This window comes from Syzygium oleosum, unplaced genomic scaffold, assembly GCF_021117445.2.
Source record: "Syzygium oleosum isolate NSW1041296 unplaced genomic scaffold, Sole_v2.1 Sole_v2.03, whole genome shotgun sequence".
Taxonomy (NCBI): Eukaryota; Viridiplantae; Streptophyta; class Magnoliopsida; order Myrtales; family Myrtaceae; genus Syzygium; species Syzygium oleosum.
This window is the reverse complement of record NW_026607487.1, coordinates 7892639-7908878: the sequence shown is the minus strand read 5'-3', so window position 1 is coordinate 7908878 and position 16240 is coordinate 7892639. Positions and strand designations below refer to the sequence as shown.

At 44.0% G+C, this 16240-nt stretch overlaps 2 protein-coding genes, 2 long non-coding RNA genes and 1 pseudogene across 4 annotated transcripts; all 5 read left to right on the top strand.

The window, feature by feature from the left end:
- The first annotated feature begins 228 nt into the window (after positions 1 to 228).
- Positions 229 to 1759, top strand: LOC115679085 (ABSCISIC ACID-INSENSITIVE 5-like protein 1). Its single transcript, XM_030602636.2, has 4 exons — positions 229 to 1038; positions 1136 to 1207; positions 1311 to 1340; positions 1453 to 1759. The coding sequence occupies exons 1-4, from the start codon at positions 325 to 327 to the stop codon at positions 1540 to 1542; spliced, it is 906 nt and encodes a 301-aa protein (XP_030458496.2). The 5' UTR covers positions 229 to 324; the 3' UTR covers positions 1543 to 1759.
- Positions 1760 to 4703: 2944 nt separating this feature from the next.
- LOC115679273 (anthocyanidin 5,3-O-glucosyltransferase-like) lies at positions 4704 to 6190 on the top strand (annotated as a pseudogene).
- Positions 6191 to 6308: 118 nt separating this feature from the next.
- On the top strand, positions 6309 to 13390 carry LOC130137766 (uncharacterized). The gene is made up of 2 exons (XR_008816163.1): positions 6309 to 6349; positions 13248 to 13390. It is a non-coding gene; the product is annotated as an uncharacterized LOC130137766 (long non-coding RNA).
- Positions 7157 to 9372, top strand: LOC130137767 (uncharacterized). The gene is made up of 3 exons (XR_008816164.1): positions 7157 to 7356; positions 7652 to 7800; positions 9089 to 9372. It is a non-coding gene; the product is annotated as an uncharacterized LOC130137767 (long non-coding RNA).
- On the top strand, positions 11440 to 13087 carry LOC115679083 (anthocyanidin 5,3-O-glucosyltransferase-like). The gene is made up of 2 exons (XM_030602634.2): positions 11440 to 12357; positions 12516 to 13087. The coding sequence occupies exons 1-2, from the start codon at positions 11478 to 11480 to the stop codon at positions 13064 to 13066; spliced, it is 1431 nt and encodes a 476-aa protein (XP_030458494.1). The 5' UTR covers positions 11440 to 11477; the 3' UTR covers positions 13067 to 13087.
- Positions 13391 to 16240: the final 2850 nt, after the last annotated feature.

The window sequence follows — 16240 nt, the reverse complement described above, 5'->3', positions numbered from 1 at the left end:
ATAGCTAAAGTGCCCTTTCTGACATACTAAGGATGAAGTGCTATGATTTGTTGAAATGATTTCATGGGAGGACCATGTAATTCTGTTGCTTATATGTACTCTTTTCTTCCATGCAGATGCTGAAACCTGCCCATGTAATTTAAAATCACTCTCCATAAAAAAAAATTGTGCAATCGATTTGAAATGGAAGTCGCCCAACTGGAACATGTCGGCTGCGGCGACCTCAAGTTAGAACCGCCGTCGTCATCTCTCGGCAAACAAAACTCGATCCTCTCACTCACCCTCGATGAGATCCAATGCAGAAGAGGCAAGAGCTTCGGCTCGATGAACATGGACGAGTTCCTAGCGAGCATCTGGAGCGTGGAGGAAAACCAGTCGTTGCCCAGCCAGAACGAGCCCCCTAGCGCTAACATAAATGCGGTGGGCCAATCGTCCCTGGCGAGACAAGGCTCGTTCTCGATCCCGAACCCGCTTTGCAACAAGACTGTGGACGAGGTGTGGGACGAGATACACAAGGACCAGCGCCGCCGGTCCCCGAATAACGAAAACAACAACAACCTCACCAATCATGAACCGCCTAGGCGACAACAAACCTTTGGCGAGATGACCTTGGAGGACTTCCTGATCAAAGCCGGGGTCGTGCAAGAGTCTCCCCTGCCGAAGGCGACACCACTGCCGCAGCCGCCTGTTCACAAGCCACAGAGGAACTTCATGGACCCCGCTCCATCTTTGGACGCAGGGCTCGGGATGAGAAGTGCGAGTGCGACCGGGTACGGATACCCCAACACGCCTCAAGGTGGCGGGAACAACTTGCTGGGCAACGGGTACCCGGGGTTCCAAATGTACCCGCACACCAATCGGTACATGGGGGAATGTGCGAGTGGTATCATGAATGAGCGATGCCAGAGCTTGGCTGAGGCAGTGGGGCTCAAGAGTCGGAGGATAATCGACGGTCCGCCAGAAATTGTGGTTGAGCGAAGGCAGCGTCGGATGATCAAAAACCGGGAATCGGCCGCGAGATCTCGAGCCAGGAAACAGGTGACCTTCTCTTTTTTCCAAAAATCCCCCACACGGAAACTATATAGGGCGAAATTGAGAAGCATGTGTCTTTGATAAATCAATGCGTTTCGTGCAGGCATACACAGTAGAGTTAGAAGTAGAGCTCAATCAGCTTAAAGAAGAGAACGAGAAGCTCAAAACGATTGTGGTAGATAATTCGATCTTTTGCCTTCTTCTATCTCAACTGCCCATTGCATTCGTTTACTTCCCTACATAATCTTACTATCCTATACTTTTGCCGTTTCGAGCAGGCGGAGACCGTGCAGAAACGCAGAAAGGAGGTAAAATTTCGTCTAAAACATGCAACTATAGGCATGACCTTTCATCAATTCAGACACAACCACCGCAAGTCTTATGTGAACTTTTTGAGAGCTAATGTTGTATCCATGACAGATGATGATGAAATGGAAACTGCCAAACGAGGCAGAGAAGGCAGCTGAGAAGTTCAGGTCAATGAGGAGGACAGCGAGCAATGCTTGGTGATGGAAACACCGAGTTCAAAGCTCAACTGGCTTGGACGGGAACATGTCAATTGTCAAGAGATATATATACAGTAAATATCATGATAGTGAGTTCTGTATAATGTTGTTGCAATTTGCATGCATGCATGCATAAGCAGGTCCAAAATCGACTGGTAATAATGGGTATGTTAATAAGGTCAGCTTTCATGTGGGAATTGAAGTGTGTGCATGGAATGTAAGGCATTGTCTTATGTAATATATATGTCTATGTAGCATATATATATAGTAGACAGATAGCTTGCATTTTCATTTTTCTTTGGGTTCTGTTTATTCTCAGTCCTTAATTTTATTTTTGGGGCATATCCCATTTGGACTGGTGGATTTAAATGAGTGACTAGCCCCTTAAGTCCTTCCTTTGAAATCTAAAAGTGTCAAATTTCAGACAATTTCAATGAGACTAGTCACTCGTTTCCCAGTTCATGACCATTAATCTCGTGTGCCAAAAAAAAATATCATTTATATTTGCTTGCATTTGTTTTGTGTCTTCCACTGAAATGGCAGGATCAAAGTGTAACTTTATTAATTGATTGAGGTAGATCGAGACATTGAGAGTTGGATGTTACAGAAGTCTTTTGTTTCGTGGCAATGGATACGAGTGTAAGAAAACCGTTGGTGAAATATTAACATTTTTATAAAATTATCAATTTTTTTATAGTTCACAAATTAGTAATTTTTGTACGAACTTATCAATTCTTATTTGCATTATTCATTCACGCTTTGAATTTACTAAATCTAATTTGAAATTACCAATCTAAATTAGAGCGACTTAATCACTTTTGATAGATTAAGTTACTCACTAGTTTTGACTTACCAACTTTATATTAGTAATTTACTGACGTTTAACATCCTTTACTTATTTATTTATTTGTTTATTTATTAACTTTCCCGTTGAGTTACCAATTTTTATTTGCCTTGGTTTACAATCCCTTGCATCTACTAACTCTATTACTAACCTAAATTAGTGTGATTCTCTGATTTTTCTCCAATTAAATTATCACTAAATATTAAACTTGTAACTCACATATGAGTTTCTTATCCACGTTTATTTGGTTATTTTTTAATTTGCCAACTTATCGTATAAAATTCTAACTTGTATTCTTAGCAAAGCTTTAAATTTACCGACTCTTTTAAGAATTTATCAAACTTAATTTGAATGACTTATCAACTTTTGTTCGATTAAGAGTGTGTTTGTTTTCAAATAAAGAAAGATGCTTTCCGTAAAGTCGTTTTCAAGAAAAATGTCTTCTATTTTTCAGATTAGGGAATTCATTTTTCTTATTTTATGCATGAATATTTTCTTTGATCGTAAATGATTTTCTATTGACTAGTCATTCTCGGCAAATCAAACGAGTGGAAATTCGGAAAATTAATTCGCGAAATTTTTTTCACTCAAACAAACACGTCCTCTGACCAAAAAAACAAACACGCCCTAATTCACATTCTCGCTCGACCAATTCATCCTTATAACTATTAATTTTTTTTATTTACCGTTCTTCACTGTGTATTAAGTTTATCGACCCCGGTGACGTCAGCAATGACGGGAGAGGGAGGCTGCAGCCCGAGTTATTTATCACCTAAATTTTTTTTCTGTCCTGTGCAAGATGACGTCAGCAATGACGGTCTTGACGAAGCGAAGACACTTTCCCATGGTCAGACCAAGTCGCGCGCACGCAAAGTCCGCATATTGATCGTACTAGAGTTTTGTTTCCTTCGAGCACGAAAGCTAAGTTAGCTTGGACCCAAAGAACCTCGGACAGCAATTATAAATTTATAATTATGGCTCCACATATATTTTTCGATATTGTCAAGTTATGTCGAGCCTATTTACACATTTATATTAATTTCAGACAATGTTTAAGAGTACGAAATCAGAAGAAGCCGTAAAGGATGAAGTAATTGAACCATGTCGGCCATATTGTTTGCCTATATAAACTGTGTGTTTCGACGTTCAAGGTAACCACCACAGGAAAGCATGAGGGAGACCATAGTCCTCTATCCGTCGCTGTTGAGGGGTCACATAGGACGCAAATAATAACTATTTTATTTTTGTCTAGAACTAATTTTCTGTTCCCAAGAACAGATTTAAAATAGAAATCCGTTTGGTAACGCAATTCCATTTTTCTATTTCTGGAATAACTTTTTGCTCAAGAACTGGTTCTGGACCAAAAATCAAAACAAAAAAAGAGTAGGTTTTCTGTTTCTGGACGAGAAATGAAAATCATTTCTAAAAGAACATGTCTTCTCTCTTCAAAACACATCTCTTTCTAAATTTGACCCCGGTCTGACCTGGTCAGACCGGTCCGAACCGGTTCGGTCCAGTTCATTCCTAGCGGGAAAATAAAAAAAATTCTAAAAAAATTAGAAAAATCATAATAAAATAGAAAAATCAGAAAAAAATCAAAAAATTCATAAAAAATTATAATATCCGGAAAATTCCTAAAAATCTCAAATTTTTTTTTTTCAGAAAATCCATAAAAATTGAAAAATTCCAGAAAAATCCATGAAAAATTCCAGAAAATAAAAAAAGTCAGATTTCGGAAAATAGGAAATTTGATGAATTTTTTTCAAAAAAAATCAAAAAATCAAAAATTTCAAAACTTCACAGAATGGCTTAAAATACCTGTAGCCACCCACTTTGAGTGAAATTTAAATTTTTTGAGGTACCTAAATGTTATTTTTGAAGACTCCTTAATTTAGGGATTTAAAAGAGATTTTGACCCTTAAAAAACCCTAAAAGGAATTTAACTCCCAAAAGGGGTCTTTACCCCTAAAAAACCCTAAAACTCTAAAAAAACAACACAATCCTTTGAATGAATAAGCCTTTAGGACTTTACTAGGGTTTGGGTGTTTTGATTGATTTTCATTTTAGAGACTATTTCTAAAAAAATGGATTTATGTTCCGGGAAATAGAAAACTGTATTGTTATCAAACGGGTTTATGTTCCAAGAAATAGAAATTTTATACTGTTATCAAACGGGTTTCTGTTCCAGAAATAGAAATTTGTTGTCGTTATCAAACGGGTTTCTTTTCTTAGAAACTCGTTTTGGAAACAGAAATAGAAAAATCTATTTATATTCCAGGAATTGTTTCTGGAACAGAATGGTTATCATTCGCGCTCATAGTCTCCATGTTCGAGCTCGGACGGCTCATTCACAAGCACCACCCTTGCTTCTCCATCGTTATCAACCTCTCCTCCGCTTTGACCGCTGCCCTTGTCGCCTACGACTCCTCTTCCATCACCGTCCTCCACCTTCCGTCTGACCCTGCTGTCCCACCGAGCGCGATCAAACGCCCTTCGATTTCTCCCGCCACGACACCTCCAACCTCCGCCTCGCCCTTGCCAACATCGCCACCGCCATGGACCTCCGAGTCCTCGTCATCGATATCTTCTCAGATTCCGCCTTCCCTGTGGCGGCCGCCCTCGGCGTCCCAACCTACTACTTCTTCACCTCGGGTTCCGTTGCCCTTGCCGTCTTCCTCCACTTTCCGACCCTCCATGGAAGCATCACTGAGAGCTTCAAGGACCTCGGAGACGAGGCCGTGCACATTCCTGGGTTGCCTCCGATCAAGGCCTTGGACATGCCAAGCGGCATGCTTGACCGAGGCTGGAGAATCTATGGCTACCTCTTGGATGCTTGCAGGAACATGATCTCGTCGTCCGGCATCATTGTTAACACGTCTGAGTCGCTTGAGACTCGGATCATCGGTGCCATCAAAGAAGGATCGTGCGGGCTGGATGGGCCGACTCCGCCTATTTTTGCTGTTGGGCCTTTGGTTGAGTCAAAGGTCGACGGCGACGAAGAGGGTGCTGACGAGAGAGAAAGAAAGCACGAGTGCTTGAGTTGGCTCGACTCGCAACCGAGCCGAAGTGTTGTGTTCTTGTGTTTCGGCAGCCAGGGAAGGTTCTCCGCCGTACAGCTGAAGGAGATGGCCTCAGGTAAGCTTTAGTAATAAGAAGTATTTCGTGCAAAGTTTACACCACGTACCGCTACTTAGTTCAAATTCAATTGTCTTGTTTATGAAACACTTTTGTCCAGGATTGGAGAAAAGCGGGGTGAGATTCTTGTGGGTCGTGCGGCCTCCGCCGCAGGATGTGTCCGCAAAATCAACATCGGGGTCAAATGACAACGACGCGAGCTTAGAGAAGTTCTTGCCGGAGGGATTTTTGGAGAGGACAAGAGAGAGGGGGATGGTGGTGAAGTCATGGGCACCGCAGATACAGGTGCTGAATCACGGCTCGGTGGGCGGGTTCGTCACTCATTGCGGCTGGAACTCGACCATCGAAGCGGTGCACACTGGGGTGCCGATGGTGGCCTGGCCTCTCTATGCGGAGCAGAAAGTGAACAGGGCGTTTCTCGTGGGGGAGGCCGCCCTGGCGCTCCCTCTGAGCATGTCGGACCAGGACAGGTTCGTGAGTGCGGACGAGTTAGCCAAGCGGGTCACCGAGTTGATGATGGGCTCTGGACAAGGAAAATTAGTCAGAGAGCGGGTCTTGGCCGCGAGAGACGGCGTGCTGGAGGCCTTGAGCGACGGCGGATCCTCTCAGGTTTCATTGGCCGCTGTGGCGGCTCTATGGAAACGAGGCTGAGACCCTAGTCCACTCACTGTCAATTGATTAGTGGACCTCAACAGGGAAGTGCTACAACGATCAAATTAGAGTACTATGTCAGAACTGTTTCCAATGAAGTACTCCAAAAATTAACAAAAGCGTGGAGCGGGCGTCTTAGCTTGCTATTTAGATTTGTAACCGAATAGTCTTCGAAAAACCAGTTTTTCCATTCTGAAGGAGACAGCTTGTTTTCAAGATATACCGAGACCCATGTTCAACAGATGCATATCGATTGATTCTGTACAGTGGATTGCTGCGTCTGAAACAGCAAGCATAGAGAACAAGTGACAGAATAAGGAAGAAAAGATGGAATTAGTAAGAAAGCAGAACATAGAATGAGGAAGAGACCAATCATCAAGCATATTCATTGCAGGCACCTAGAGATCTCAAGCATCTTAAAGTTGGAGGCGACAGTGACAAACTCGTTGAACGGAAAATTATTAGAGAAGCTAGTTCCACCACCTATAATCAACGGTCTGCCAGAAATCGTGGTTGAGTCAAAAACCAGGAACCGGCCGTGAGATCTCGAGCCAGGAAAAAACAAGTGACCTTCTCTTTTTTCCAAAGATCCCCCGCGTCAAAACTATATAGGGCGAAATTGAGAAGCATGTGTCTTTGATAAATCAATGCGTTTCGTGCAGGCATACATAGTTGAGTTAGAAGTAGAGCTCAATCAGCTTAAAGAAGAGAACGAGAAGCTCAAAAGGATTGTTGTAAAAAATTTGATCTTTTGCCTTATTCTAGGGGTGTGCAACCGGACCAGGTTTACTCGAAAACCGGACTGGCCCACCCGAAAAACAGGTCCGGGAACCGGTTCCATTTTTTGGGAATCGGTTAGAACCGGTCCGGTTCCTGGTTCCAAGTAAAAACCGACCCGGACCGGTTTTAGAACCGGTTTTGAGATAATATAAAAAAAAGTAAAAACTTTAGATCACGTTATCCTACCCGGCTACCCAGTCTGTCTCTTACGATTTCTCTCTTCTCTCTTCGCGACCTCCTCTGTCTCTCACGGTTTCTCTCTTCGCAAGCGCCTCCTCAGTCGCCACAAGAACGCAACCTAGCTCGTTGCCTGCCTGCATGTTGAAGAGGGCTAGGGTTCGGTCATCTCGGCGTCCATACCGTGCGTGTGTTTTTTCCGCCTTTTTGGCTCACCAATCCGGTAGATCTGTAAGTACGCGATGAAATTCTCCATCCGCTTGCTGTGTTTTTTGCCGTGAACTTTTGATCAATTGGCTTTTTTGTTTTGTTTCTTTATAGATCTGCATGATTGCGCGCCTGTGCTTGGTTCTGTTTCTGTGTTTGATGGTCTTTTGAGCTTGCTAGCTGTATTAGCTTGCGATACGGAGGTGTTGATGATGTTGACCTAGTGACTTGGAATTTAGGGGTGAGGAATTTCGCTGCTATGCATCTGTACATGAGAGATTTGTGCCGTTTATGAGCTGATCTCTGGATTTTCTGTCAGGAATTTGTCATCTGTACTAGAAGTAAAGATGGTTGTTTTATCACCTAGTCTGGGGAAATTACTCCCTGTTAACAAGTTTGGACTGCTTTTTAGCCGCTTATCTTGTGCTTTTATACTCCAGAACTGAAGTATGTATGCGTTGCAGGAAGGTATATCTCATCACTTTGCTCTTTTTCTCGTAAAATAGTTTTAAGAATCTCTTGTTAGCTGCTTCATTTTGGAATGTTCATGTAAAAGCAAAGCGATGAGCTAACTGTCACTATAAGATGCTGCAGTACAAAGATTTATACGATTGGACTATGTCTTGCCATGAAAATTTCATTATTTCAATAATACTTGGCATCTCCTGTTGTTGACCTAAAACTTGGTGTTCTGACTTAAGATCTATTAGCGGTTCATCCCATGGATGGTGCCGACATTTTGTTCTCCAAGGATTCCTTTCATGGTAGTTTTTAGTCCAGTCGTTGTTGGCTCATTTGGAAAAGTTTTATTGTATAAGGCACCTGGAAGACTGGCTAGAACTTCCTATCCTACAGGGTAATTACCTTTCTCAAAGACTTTGCGGCCAAAGATGTCTCTTGTTCTCCATCTTTCTTGATGAGCTTGAATTTGGGAAAACCTTTCCCATGTCCTTGTAGTAAATCGATTGCATGCTCTACCAATAGCCAATACGTGCATTATGCACTTATGGAGGAAATTACTTGCTGCTCAATATTGGGATTTGTTTCAGAACTATGAGCGAAACAGCACGGCCTTTAAAGTCATCTAAATATTGTGTGATTCAGATGATATATATAGACATTTCTCTAGTGAGAGCAGATGCTTACTACTAAGCCTCTTGATTTTCCTTTTAGGATATTTCATTCGGAAACAGAAGTGAGGAGTTCTCTCATCATGGCGCAAAATAAAGAGTTAAACATGTTGAACAGATTCCCTGGAAATGTGACTCTTAAAGATTTATGCGATTGGACTATGTCTTTCCACATGGTGCTTTTGGATTGTTGATTTTGATGGATTGTAATTTCAATTGCTCATTTTAGGGATTGTTACTTTTGGCGGATAATGATTTTTATTATTCATTTTTTACTTTGAATCGTTTCATTGCTACCTATATTATTTTGCTGGAAAAAAATGAAACCAGAAAAAGGAACAAAAAAAAAAAAAAACAGGTTCTCGGGTAGACCCTGAAACCGGATCGGAAAAACAGGGTCGGTTCCAAAACAGGGTCGGTTCCAAAACAGGGTCCAAGGAAAACAAGGTAAGTTTTAGGTTCCAAAATTGGGAATCGGTTATAACAGGGTTGGTTTAAGGTTTCGGGTCTGGACCCAACCCACCCTGGAACCAATCACCCCTACCTTATTCGATCTCAACTGTCCATTGCATTCATTTACTTCCCTACACAATCTTATTATGCTATACTTTTGCCGTTTCGAGCAGGCGGAGGGCGAACAGAAACGCAGAAAGGAGGTAAAATTTCGTCTAAACATTCATCTACAAGCATGACCTTGCATCAATTCTGACACAACCACTGCAAGTCTTAAGTTAACTTTTCGAGAGCTAATGTTGTATCCATGACGGATGATGATGAAATGGAAACTGCTAACCAAGGCAGAGAAGGCAGCTGAGAAGTTCAAGTCAATGAGGAGGACAGCGAACAATGTTTGGTGAAGGAAACAACAAGTTCAAAGTAGACGAGTTCAAAGTGGACGAGTTCAAAGTTCAAGTGGTGTGGACGGGAACATGTTAATTGTCTAGAGATATATACAGTAAATATCATGATAGTGAGTTCTATATAATGTTGTTGCAATTTGCATGCATGCATAAGCAGATCCAAAATCGACTGGTAATAATAATATGAATGTTAATAAGGTCAGCTTTCATGTGGGAATTGAGGTGTATGCATGGAATGTAAGGCAGTGTCTTATGTAATATATATGTCTATGTAATATATATAGTAGACATCAGATAGCTTGCATTTTTATTTTTCTTTGCGTTGTGATTATTCTCAGTCCTTAATTTTATTTTTGGGGCATATCCCATTTGGACTGGTGGATTTAAATGAGTGACTAGTCCCTTAAGTCTTTCCTTTGAAATCTAAAAGTGTCAATATTCAATGAGAATATACTAAAGAACTGCCAAATAGAATTGAGTATGATACTTCTCGAATCATAGAAGCATTTGTGAAAAAAGAAATTTAGGTCCACTTTTGAAGTGAACTTATCCAGTTCATGACCATTAATCTCGTGTACCAAATTTTTTTTAAAAATTATTATATATATTTGCTTACATTTGTTTTGTGTCTTCCATTGAAATGGCAAAGTGTTACTTTATTAATTGATTGAGGTAGATTGAGAAATTGAGATTTGGATGTTGCATAATTCTTTTTTTTTTTGTGGCAAAGGATACGAGTGTAAGAAAACCGATGGTGAAATATCAAAAAATTTATAATATTATCATTTTTTTAATAGTTCACAAATTAGTAATTTTTGTACAAACTTATCAATTTTTATTTGCATAATTTATTCACGCTCTGAATTTACTAAATCAAATGTGAAATTACCAATCTAAATTAGAGTAACTTAATAACTTTTGGTAGATTAAATTACCTACTAGTTTTGACTTAACAAGTCTTATACTCGTTATTTACTAACGTTTAACATCTTTTATTTATTTATTTATTAAGTTTTCCATTGAGTTACCAATTGTTATTTGCCTTAGTTTCCAATCTTAGTTTATAATCCCTTACATCTACCAAGTACTAACTTTATTACCAACCTATATTAGTGCGATTCTCCAATTTTTCTTCGATTAAATTATCAGTAAATATTTAATTAATAACTCACATAAGGGTTTTTTATCAACGTTTATTTGGTTATTTTTTTAATTTGCCAACTTATCATTTAAAATTTTAACTTGTACTCTTAGCAAAGCTTTAAATTTACTGACTCGTTTCAAAACTTATCAAACTTAATTTGAATGACGTATCGACTTTTTTCCGATCAAGAGTGTGTTTGTTTTGGAAAAAAATTCATTATAAAGAAAGATGCTTTCCATGAAAATCATTTAAAAAAAATATTTTCTCCTTTTCAAACTAGAGAATCCATCTTTCTTATTTTACGCATGAATATTTTTTTACTATAAATGGTTTTCTGTTGATTCATCATTCTTAGCAAAACAAACACGTGAAAGTTCAGAAAATTAATTCGCAAAAACAATTTCACTCAAATAAACACCCCCTTGAATCACAATCGCGTTCGAGTTACTCACCAATTCATCCTTATAACTATTAATTTTTTTTATTTACCGTTCTTCAGTGTGTATTAAGTTTATCGACCCCGGTGACGTCAGCAATGCCGGGAGAGGGAGCTGCAGACCGAGTTCTTTATCACCGAAATTTTTTTCCTGTCCTGTTCAGGATGACGTCAGCAATGACGGTCTGGACGAAGCGAAGACACTTTCCATGGTCAGACCACGTGGAGTGCACGCAAAGTCCCGCATATCGGTTCTGACCAACAAAAAAAAAAAAAGTCCGCATATTGGTCGTACTAGACTTTTGTTTCCTTCGAGCACGAAAGCTAAGTTAGCTTGGACCCGAAGAACCTCGGATAGCAATTATAAATTTATAATTGTGGCTCCAACATATATTTTTCGATATTGGTGAGTTATGTCAAGCCTATATACACATTTATATTAATTTCAGATAATGTACAAGAGTATGAAATTAGAAGATGCCGTAAACGACGAAGTAATTGAACCCTGTCGGCCATATTTTTTGCCTATATAAATTATGTTTCGACGTTCGAGGTAACCAACCGCAGAGGAAAACATGAGGGAGACCATAGTCCTCTATCCGTCGCCATTGAGGGGTCACATTGTCTCCATGCTCGAGCTCGGACGGCTCATTCACAAGCATCACCCTCGCTTCTCCGTCCTTATCATCCTCTCCTCTGCCTCGACCGCTGTCCCCGTCGCCTACGACTCCTCTTCCGTCACCGTCCTCCGCCTTCCGTCCGCCGCCGTCGACGCCGACGCCGATGCCGCCGCCGAGCATGACCAAACGCCCTTTGATCTCGCCCGCCGCGACGCCTCCAACCTCCGCCTTGCCCTCGCCGACATCGCCGCCACTGCAGACCTCCGAGCCCTCGTCATCGACGTCTTCTCGGATGCCGCCTTCCCTGTGGCGGCCGCCCTCGGCGTCCCGACCTACTACTTCTTCACCTCGGGTGCCGTTGCCCTCTCCCTCTTTCTCCATTTTCCGACCCTCCATGGGAGCCCCACCAAGAGCTTCAAGGACCTTGGAGACGAGACCGTGAACATTCCTGGGTTGCCTCCAATCAAGGCCTTGGACCTTCCAGGCAGCATGCTCGACCGAGGCTGGAGAATCTACGGCTACTTCTTGGATGCTTGCAGGAACATGATCTCGTCATCCGGCATCATTGTGAACACGTCTGAGTCACTTGAGACTCGGATCCTCAGTGCCATCAGAGAAGGATCGTGCGTGCCGGATGGGCCGACTCCGCCTATTTTTGCCGTCGGACCTTTGGTTGAGTCAAAGGGGGACGGCGACGAGGACAGCGGTGACGAGAGAGAAAGAAAGCACGAGTGCTTGAGTTGGCTCGACTCGCAACCGAGCCGAAGCGTTGTGTTCTTGTGTTTCGGCAGCCGGGGAAGGTTCTCCGCCGTGCAGCTGAAGGAGATGGCCTTAGGTAACCTTTAGCAATAAGAAGTATTTCGCGCAAAAATTACACCACGTACCGCTATTTAGTTCAAATTCAGTTTTCTTGTTTATACAAAACAAAGTCAGTGATTGACTGCACTTTTTCGTTACGAGAATGTATTTGACATATAAAACACTTTTGTCCAGGTTTGGAGAGGAGCGGGGCGAGATTCTTGTGGGTCGTGCGGCCTCCGCCGCAGGATGTGTCCGCAAAATCAACATCGGGGTCAAATGACGACGACGCGAGCTTAGAGAGGTACTTGCCGGAGGGATTTTTGGAGAGGACAAGAGAGAGGGGGATGGTGGTGAAGTCATGGGCACCGCAGATACAGGTGCTGAATCACGGCTCGGTGGGCGGGTTCGTCACTCATTGCGGCTGGAACTCGACCATCGAAGCGGTGCACGCTGGGGTGCCGATGGTGGCCTGGCCTCTCTACGCGGAGCAGAAGGTGAACAGGGCGTTTCTCGTGGGGGAGGCCGCCCTGGCGCTCCCTCTGAGCATGTCGGATGAGGACGGGTTCGTGAGTGCGGACGAGTTAGCCAAGCGGGTCACCGACTTGATGATGGGCTCTGGACAAGGAAAAGTGGTCAGAGAGCGGGTCTTGGCCGCGAGAGACGGCGTGCTGGAGGCCTTGAGCGACGGCGGATCCTCTCAGGTTTCATTGGGCGCGGTGGCAGCACTATGGAAACGAGGCTGAAAAACAAGTCCACTCACTGTCAATTGATTAGTGGACCTCAACCGGGAAGTGCTACAACCACCAAATCTTAGTACTATGTCAGAACTGTTTCTCATGAAGTACACCAAATATTAACAAAAGCATGGGTGGGTGTCTTAGTTTGCTATTTAGATTTGTAACCAAATAGTCTTCGAGAAACCAGTTTTTCTATTTGATAGTTCTAATGCTCACGTTCTGAAGGAGACGCTTGTTTTCAAGATATACCGAGACCCATGTTCAACAAATGCATATCGATTGATTTTGTACAGTGATTGCTGCGTCTGAAACAGCGAGCATGGAGAACAAGTGACAGAATAAGGAAGAAAAGATGGAACTAATAAGAAATCAGAACATAGGATGAGGAAGAGACCAATCATCAAGTATTTTTATAGCAAGCACCTAGAGATCTCAAGCATCGATCTTAAAGTCGGTGGCGACACTGACACACTCGTTGAACGTAAAATTATTAGAGAAGCTAGTTCCCCCTCCTATAATCGACGGTCCACCAGAAATCGGGGTTGAGCAAAGGCAGCGACGGGATGATAAAAAACCAGGAATTGGCCACGAGATCTCGAGCCAGGAAACAGGTGACCTTTTCGTTTTTCCAAAATCCCCCACGTCTAAACTATATAGGGCGAAATTGAGAAGCATGTGTCTTGGATAAATCAATGCGTTTCGTGCAGGCATATGCAGTTGAGTTAGAAGTAGAGCTCAATCAGCTTAGAGAAGAGAACGAGAAGCTCAACTCGATATTTATTTTTCCCCGTTCTATCTCAACTGCCACTGCATTCTTTTACTTCACTACATAATCTGACTATCCTATACTTTTGCCTTTTCGAGCAGGCGGAGAGCCAGCGTTTCAGACACGACCGCAGCAACTTTCATGTGAACTTTTTGAGAGAGCTAATGTTGTATCGGTGACAGATGATGATTAAATGGAAACTGCCAACCAAGGCAGAGAAGGCAGCTGAGAAGCTCATGTCAACGGGGAGGACAGCGAGCAATGCTTGGTGAAGGAAACACCAAGTTCAAAGTAGACTAGGTCAAAGGTCTAGTGGTGTGGATGGGAACATGCTATTGTGAAGATATATATACACAGTACATATCATCTGATAGCGAGTTCTATATGATGCTGTTGCGATTTGCATGCATGCATAAGCAGATCCAACAATCGCATCTTCGAGGCCATATCTACCACCGCACGTAAGTCGTATGTTCTGCCCTGCTTATTGGCCAAGGACTGCGAAGTGCTTCAAGCTCGTTCATTACTCCCTCACTGGCTTCGATCTCCATCATCCACTCTTCCAGGATCTTCTTTTTCACTTTAAGCTTGTTCATTACTCCCTCGCTGGTTTTTGATCTCCGTCGTCCACACTTCTTGGAGCTTCTTTTTCCAACTTGATCACCAACCGCGATTAGGATATGCTTCATTGACAAGGTAATACTTCACCCTCAGTTCTAGTAAGCAAGAGACCGGGATTGTAAGGACCCGGGGTCTACACTATGTAATATTGTCCGCTTTAGGCCCACTGACCCTCACGGCTTTAAAACGCGTTACACAGAATAGAGAACCCAAGCCTTATAAACTACCCTAGGACTCTCCCCCCTAAGCGATGTGGGACAGAGACATGCCCCCCCCTTGCCATCCTAGAAGCCTGCCAAGAGCCGCTCCTTGTCCAGGCCCTTTGGCCCCGGCGACCACTCCCCGCTCTCGTCGGATCGGGTCGTTACATTCTCCCCTCCTTCGAGCACAGCGTCCTCGCTGTGGCCCCACACGCGGTCGGGAGTCGGCTCTGATACCATTTGTAACGACCCGGGGTCTACACTGTGTAATATTGTCCGCTTTGGGCTCACTGACCCTCACGGCTTTAAAACGCGTTACACAGAATAGAGAACCCAAGCCTTATAAACTAGCCTAGGATTCCCCCCCTAAGCGATGTGGGACAGAAACATGCCCCCCTTGCCATCCTAGAAGCCTGCCAAGAGCCGCTCCTTGTCCAGGCCCTCTGGCCCCGGCGACCACTCCCCGCCCTCGTCGGACCGAGTCGTTATAATGAAACGACCCGGTCCGACGAGGGCGGGGAGTGGTCGCCGGGGTCCGAGGACCTGGACAAGGAGCGGCTTTCGACAGGCTTCTAGGATGGCAAGGGAGGGCATGTCTCCTGTCCCACATCGCCTAAGGAGGGAGCCTTGGGCTTGCTTATAAAGGCTTGGGAAACCTTAACTTGCAAGAGGCCTTTTCTGAGGGTAGTATGGACTGCCCTCGGAGGAACAAAACCGTGAGGATTTAGTGTCCAAAGCGGACAATATCTTACGAGTGGGACCCAGGTCGTTACAAATGGTATCAGAGCCGACTCCCGACCGGGTATGGGGCCACAGCGAGGACGCTGTGCTCGAAGGAGGGGAGAATGTAACGACCCGGTCCGACGAGGGCGGTGAGTGGTCGCCGGGGCCAGAGGGCCTGGACAAGGAGCGGCTCTTGGCAGGCTTCTAGGATGGCAATGGGGGCATGTCTCTGTCCCACATCACTTAGGGGGGAGTCCTGGGCTAGTTTATAAGGCTTGGGTTCTCTATTCTGTGTAACGCGTTTTAAAGCCGTGAGGGTCAGTGGGCCCAAAGCGGACAATATTACACAGTGTAGACCCCGGGTCCTTACAAATGGTATCAGAGCCGACTCCCGACCGCGTGTGGAGCCACAGCGAGGACGCTGTGCTCGAAGGAGAGGAGAATGTAACGACTCGGTCCGACGAGGGCGGGGAGTGGTCGCCGGGGCCAGAGGGCCTGGACAAGGAGCGGCTCTTGGCAGGCTTCTAGGATGGCAAGGGAGGCATGTCTCTGTCCCACATCGCTTAAAGGGGGAGTCTCGGGCTAGTTTATAAGGCTTGGGTTCTCTATTATGTGTAACGCGTTTCACACAAGTTTCCGCTGTGCTGAGAACAAAGCCTTGAGGGGTGGGTCTGGCCTGTGGGCTTGCGCCCCAAAGAGGACAATATTGGGCTTGGGAGAGGAAGGGCCAGAGAGCGCCTCTGCCCAAGACAACGCGTTTTAAAGCCGTGAGGGTCAGTGGGCCCAAAGCGAACAATATTACACAGTGTAGACCCGGGTCCTTACAGGGATGATGGGGGGGGGGGGGGTGTGGTGGTGTGTTGGTGGGTG

Coding starts and splice junctions, on each gene's coding strand:
- LOC115679083 (XM_030602634.2), top strand. CDS start 11,478: ATGAGGGAGACCATAGTCCTCTATCCGTCGCCATTGAGGGGTCACATT. Junction 12,358..12,515: donor GCTGAAGGAGATGGCCTTAG/GTAACCTTTAGC, acceptor ACTTTTGTCCAG/GTTTGGAGAGGAGCGGGGCG.
- LOC115679085 (XM_030602636.2), top strand. CDS start 325: ATGAACATGGACGAGTTCCTAGCGAGCATCTGGAGCGTGGAGGAAAAC. Junction 1,208..1,310: donor AGAAGCTCAAAACGATTGTG/GTAGATAATTCG, acceptor CGTTTCGAGCAG/GCGGAGACCGTGCAGAAACG. Junction 1,341..1,452: donor TGCAGAAACGCAGAAAGGAG/GTAAAATTTCGT, acceptor TATCCATGACAG/ATGATGATGAAATGGAAACT.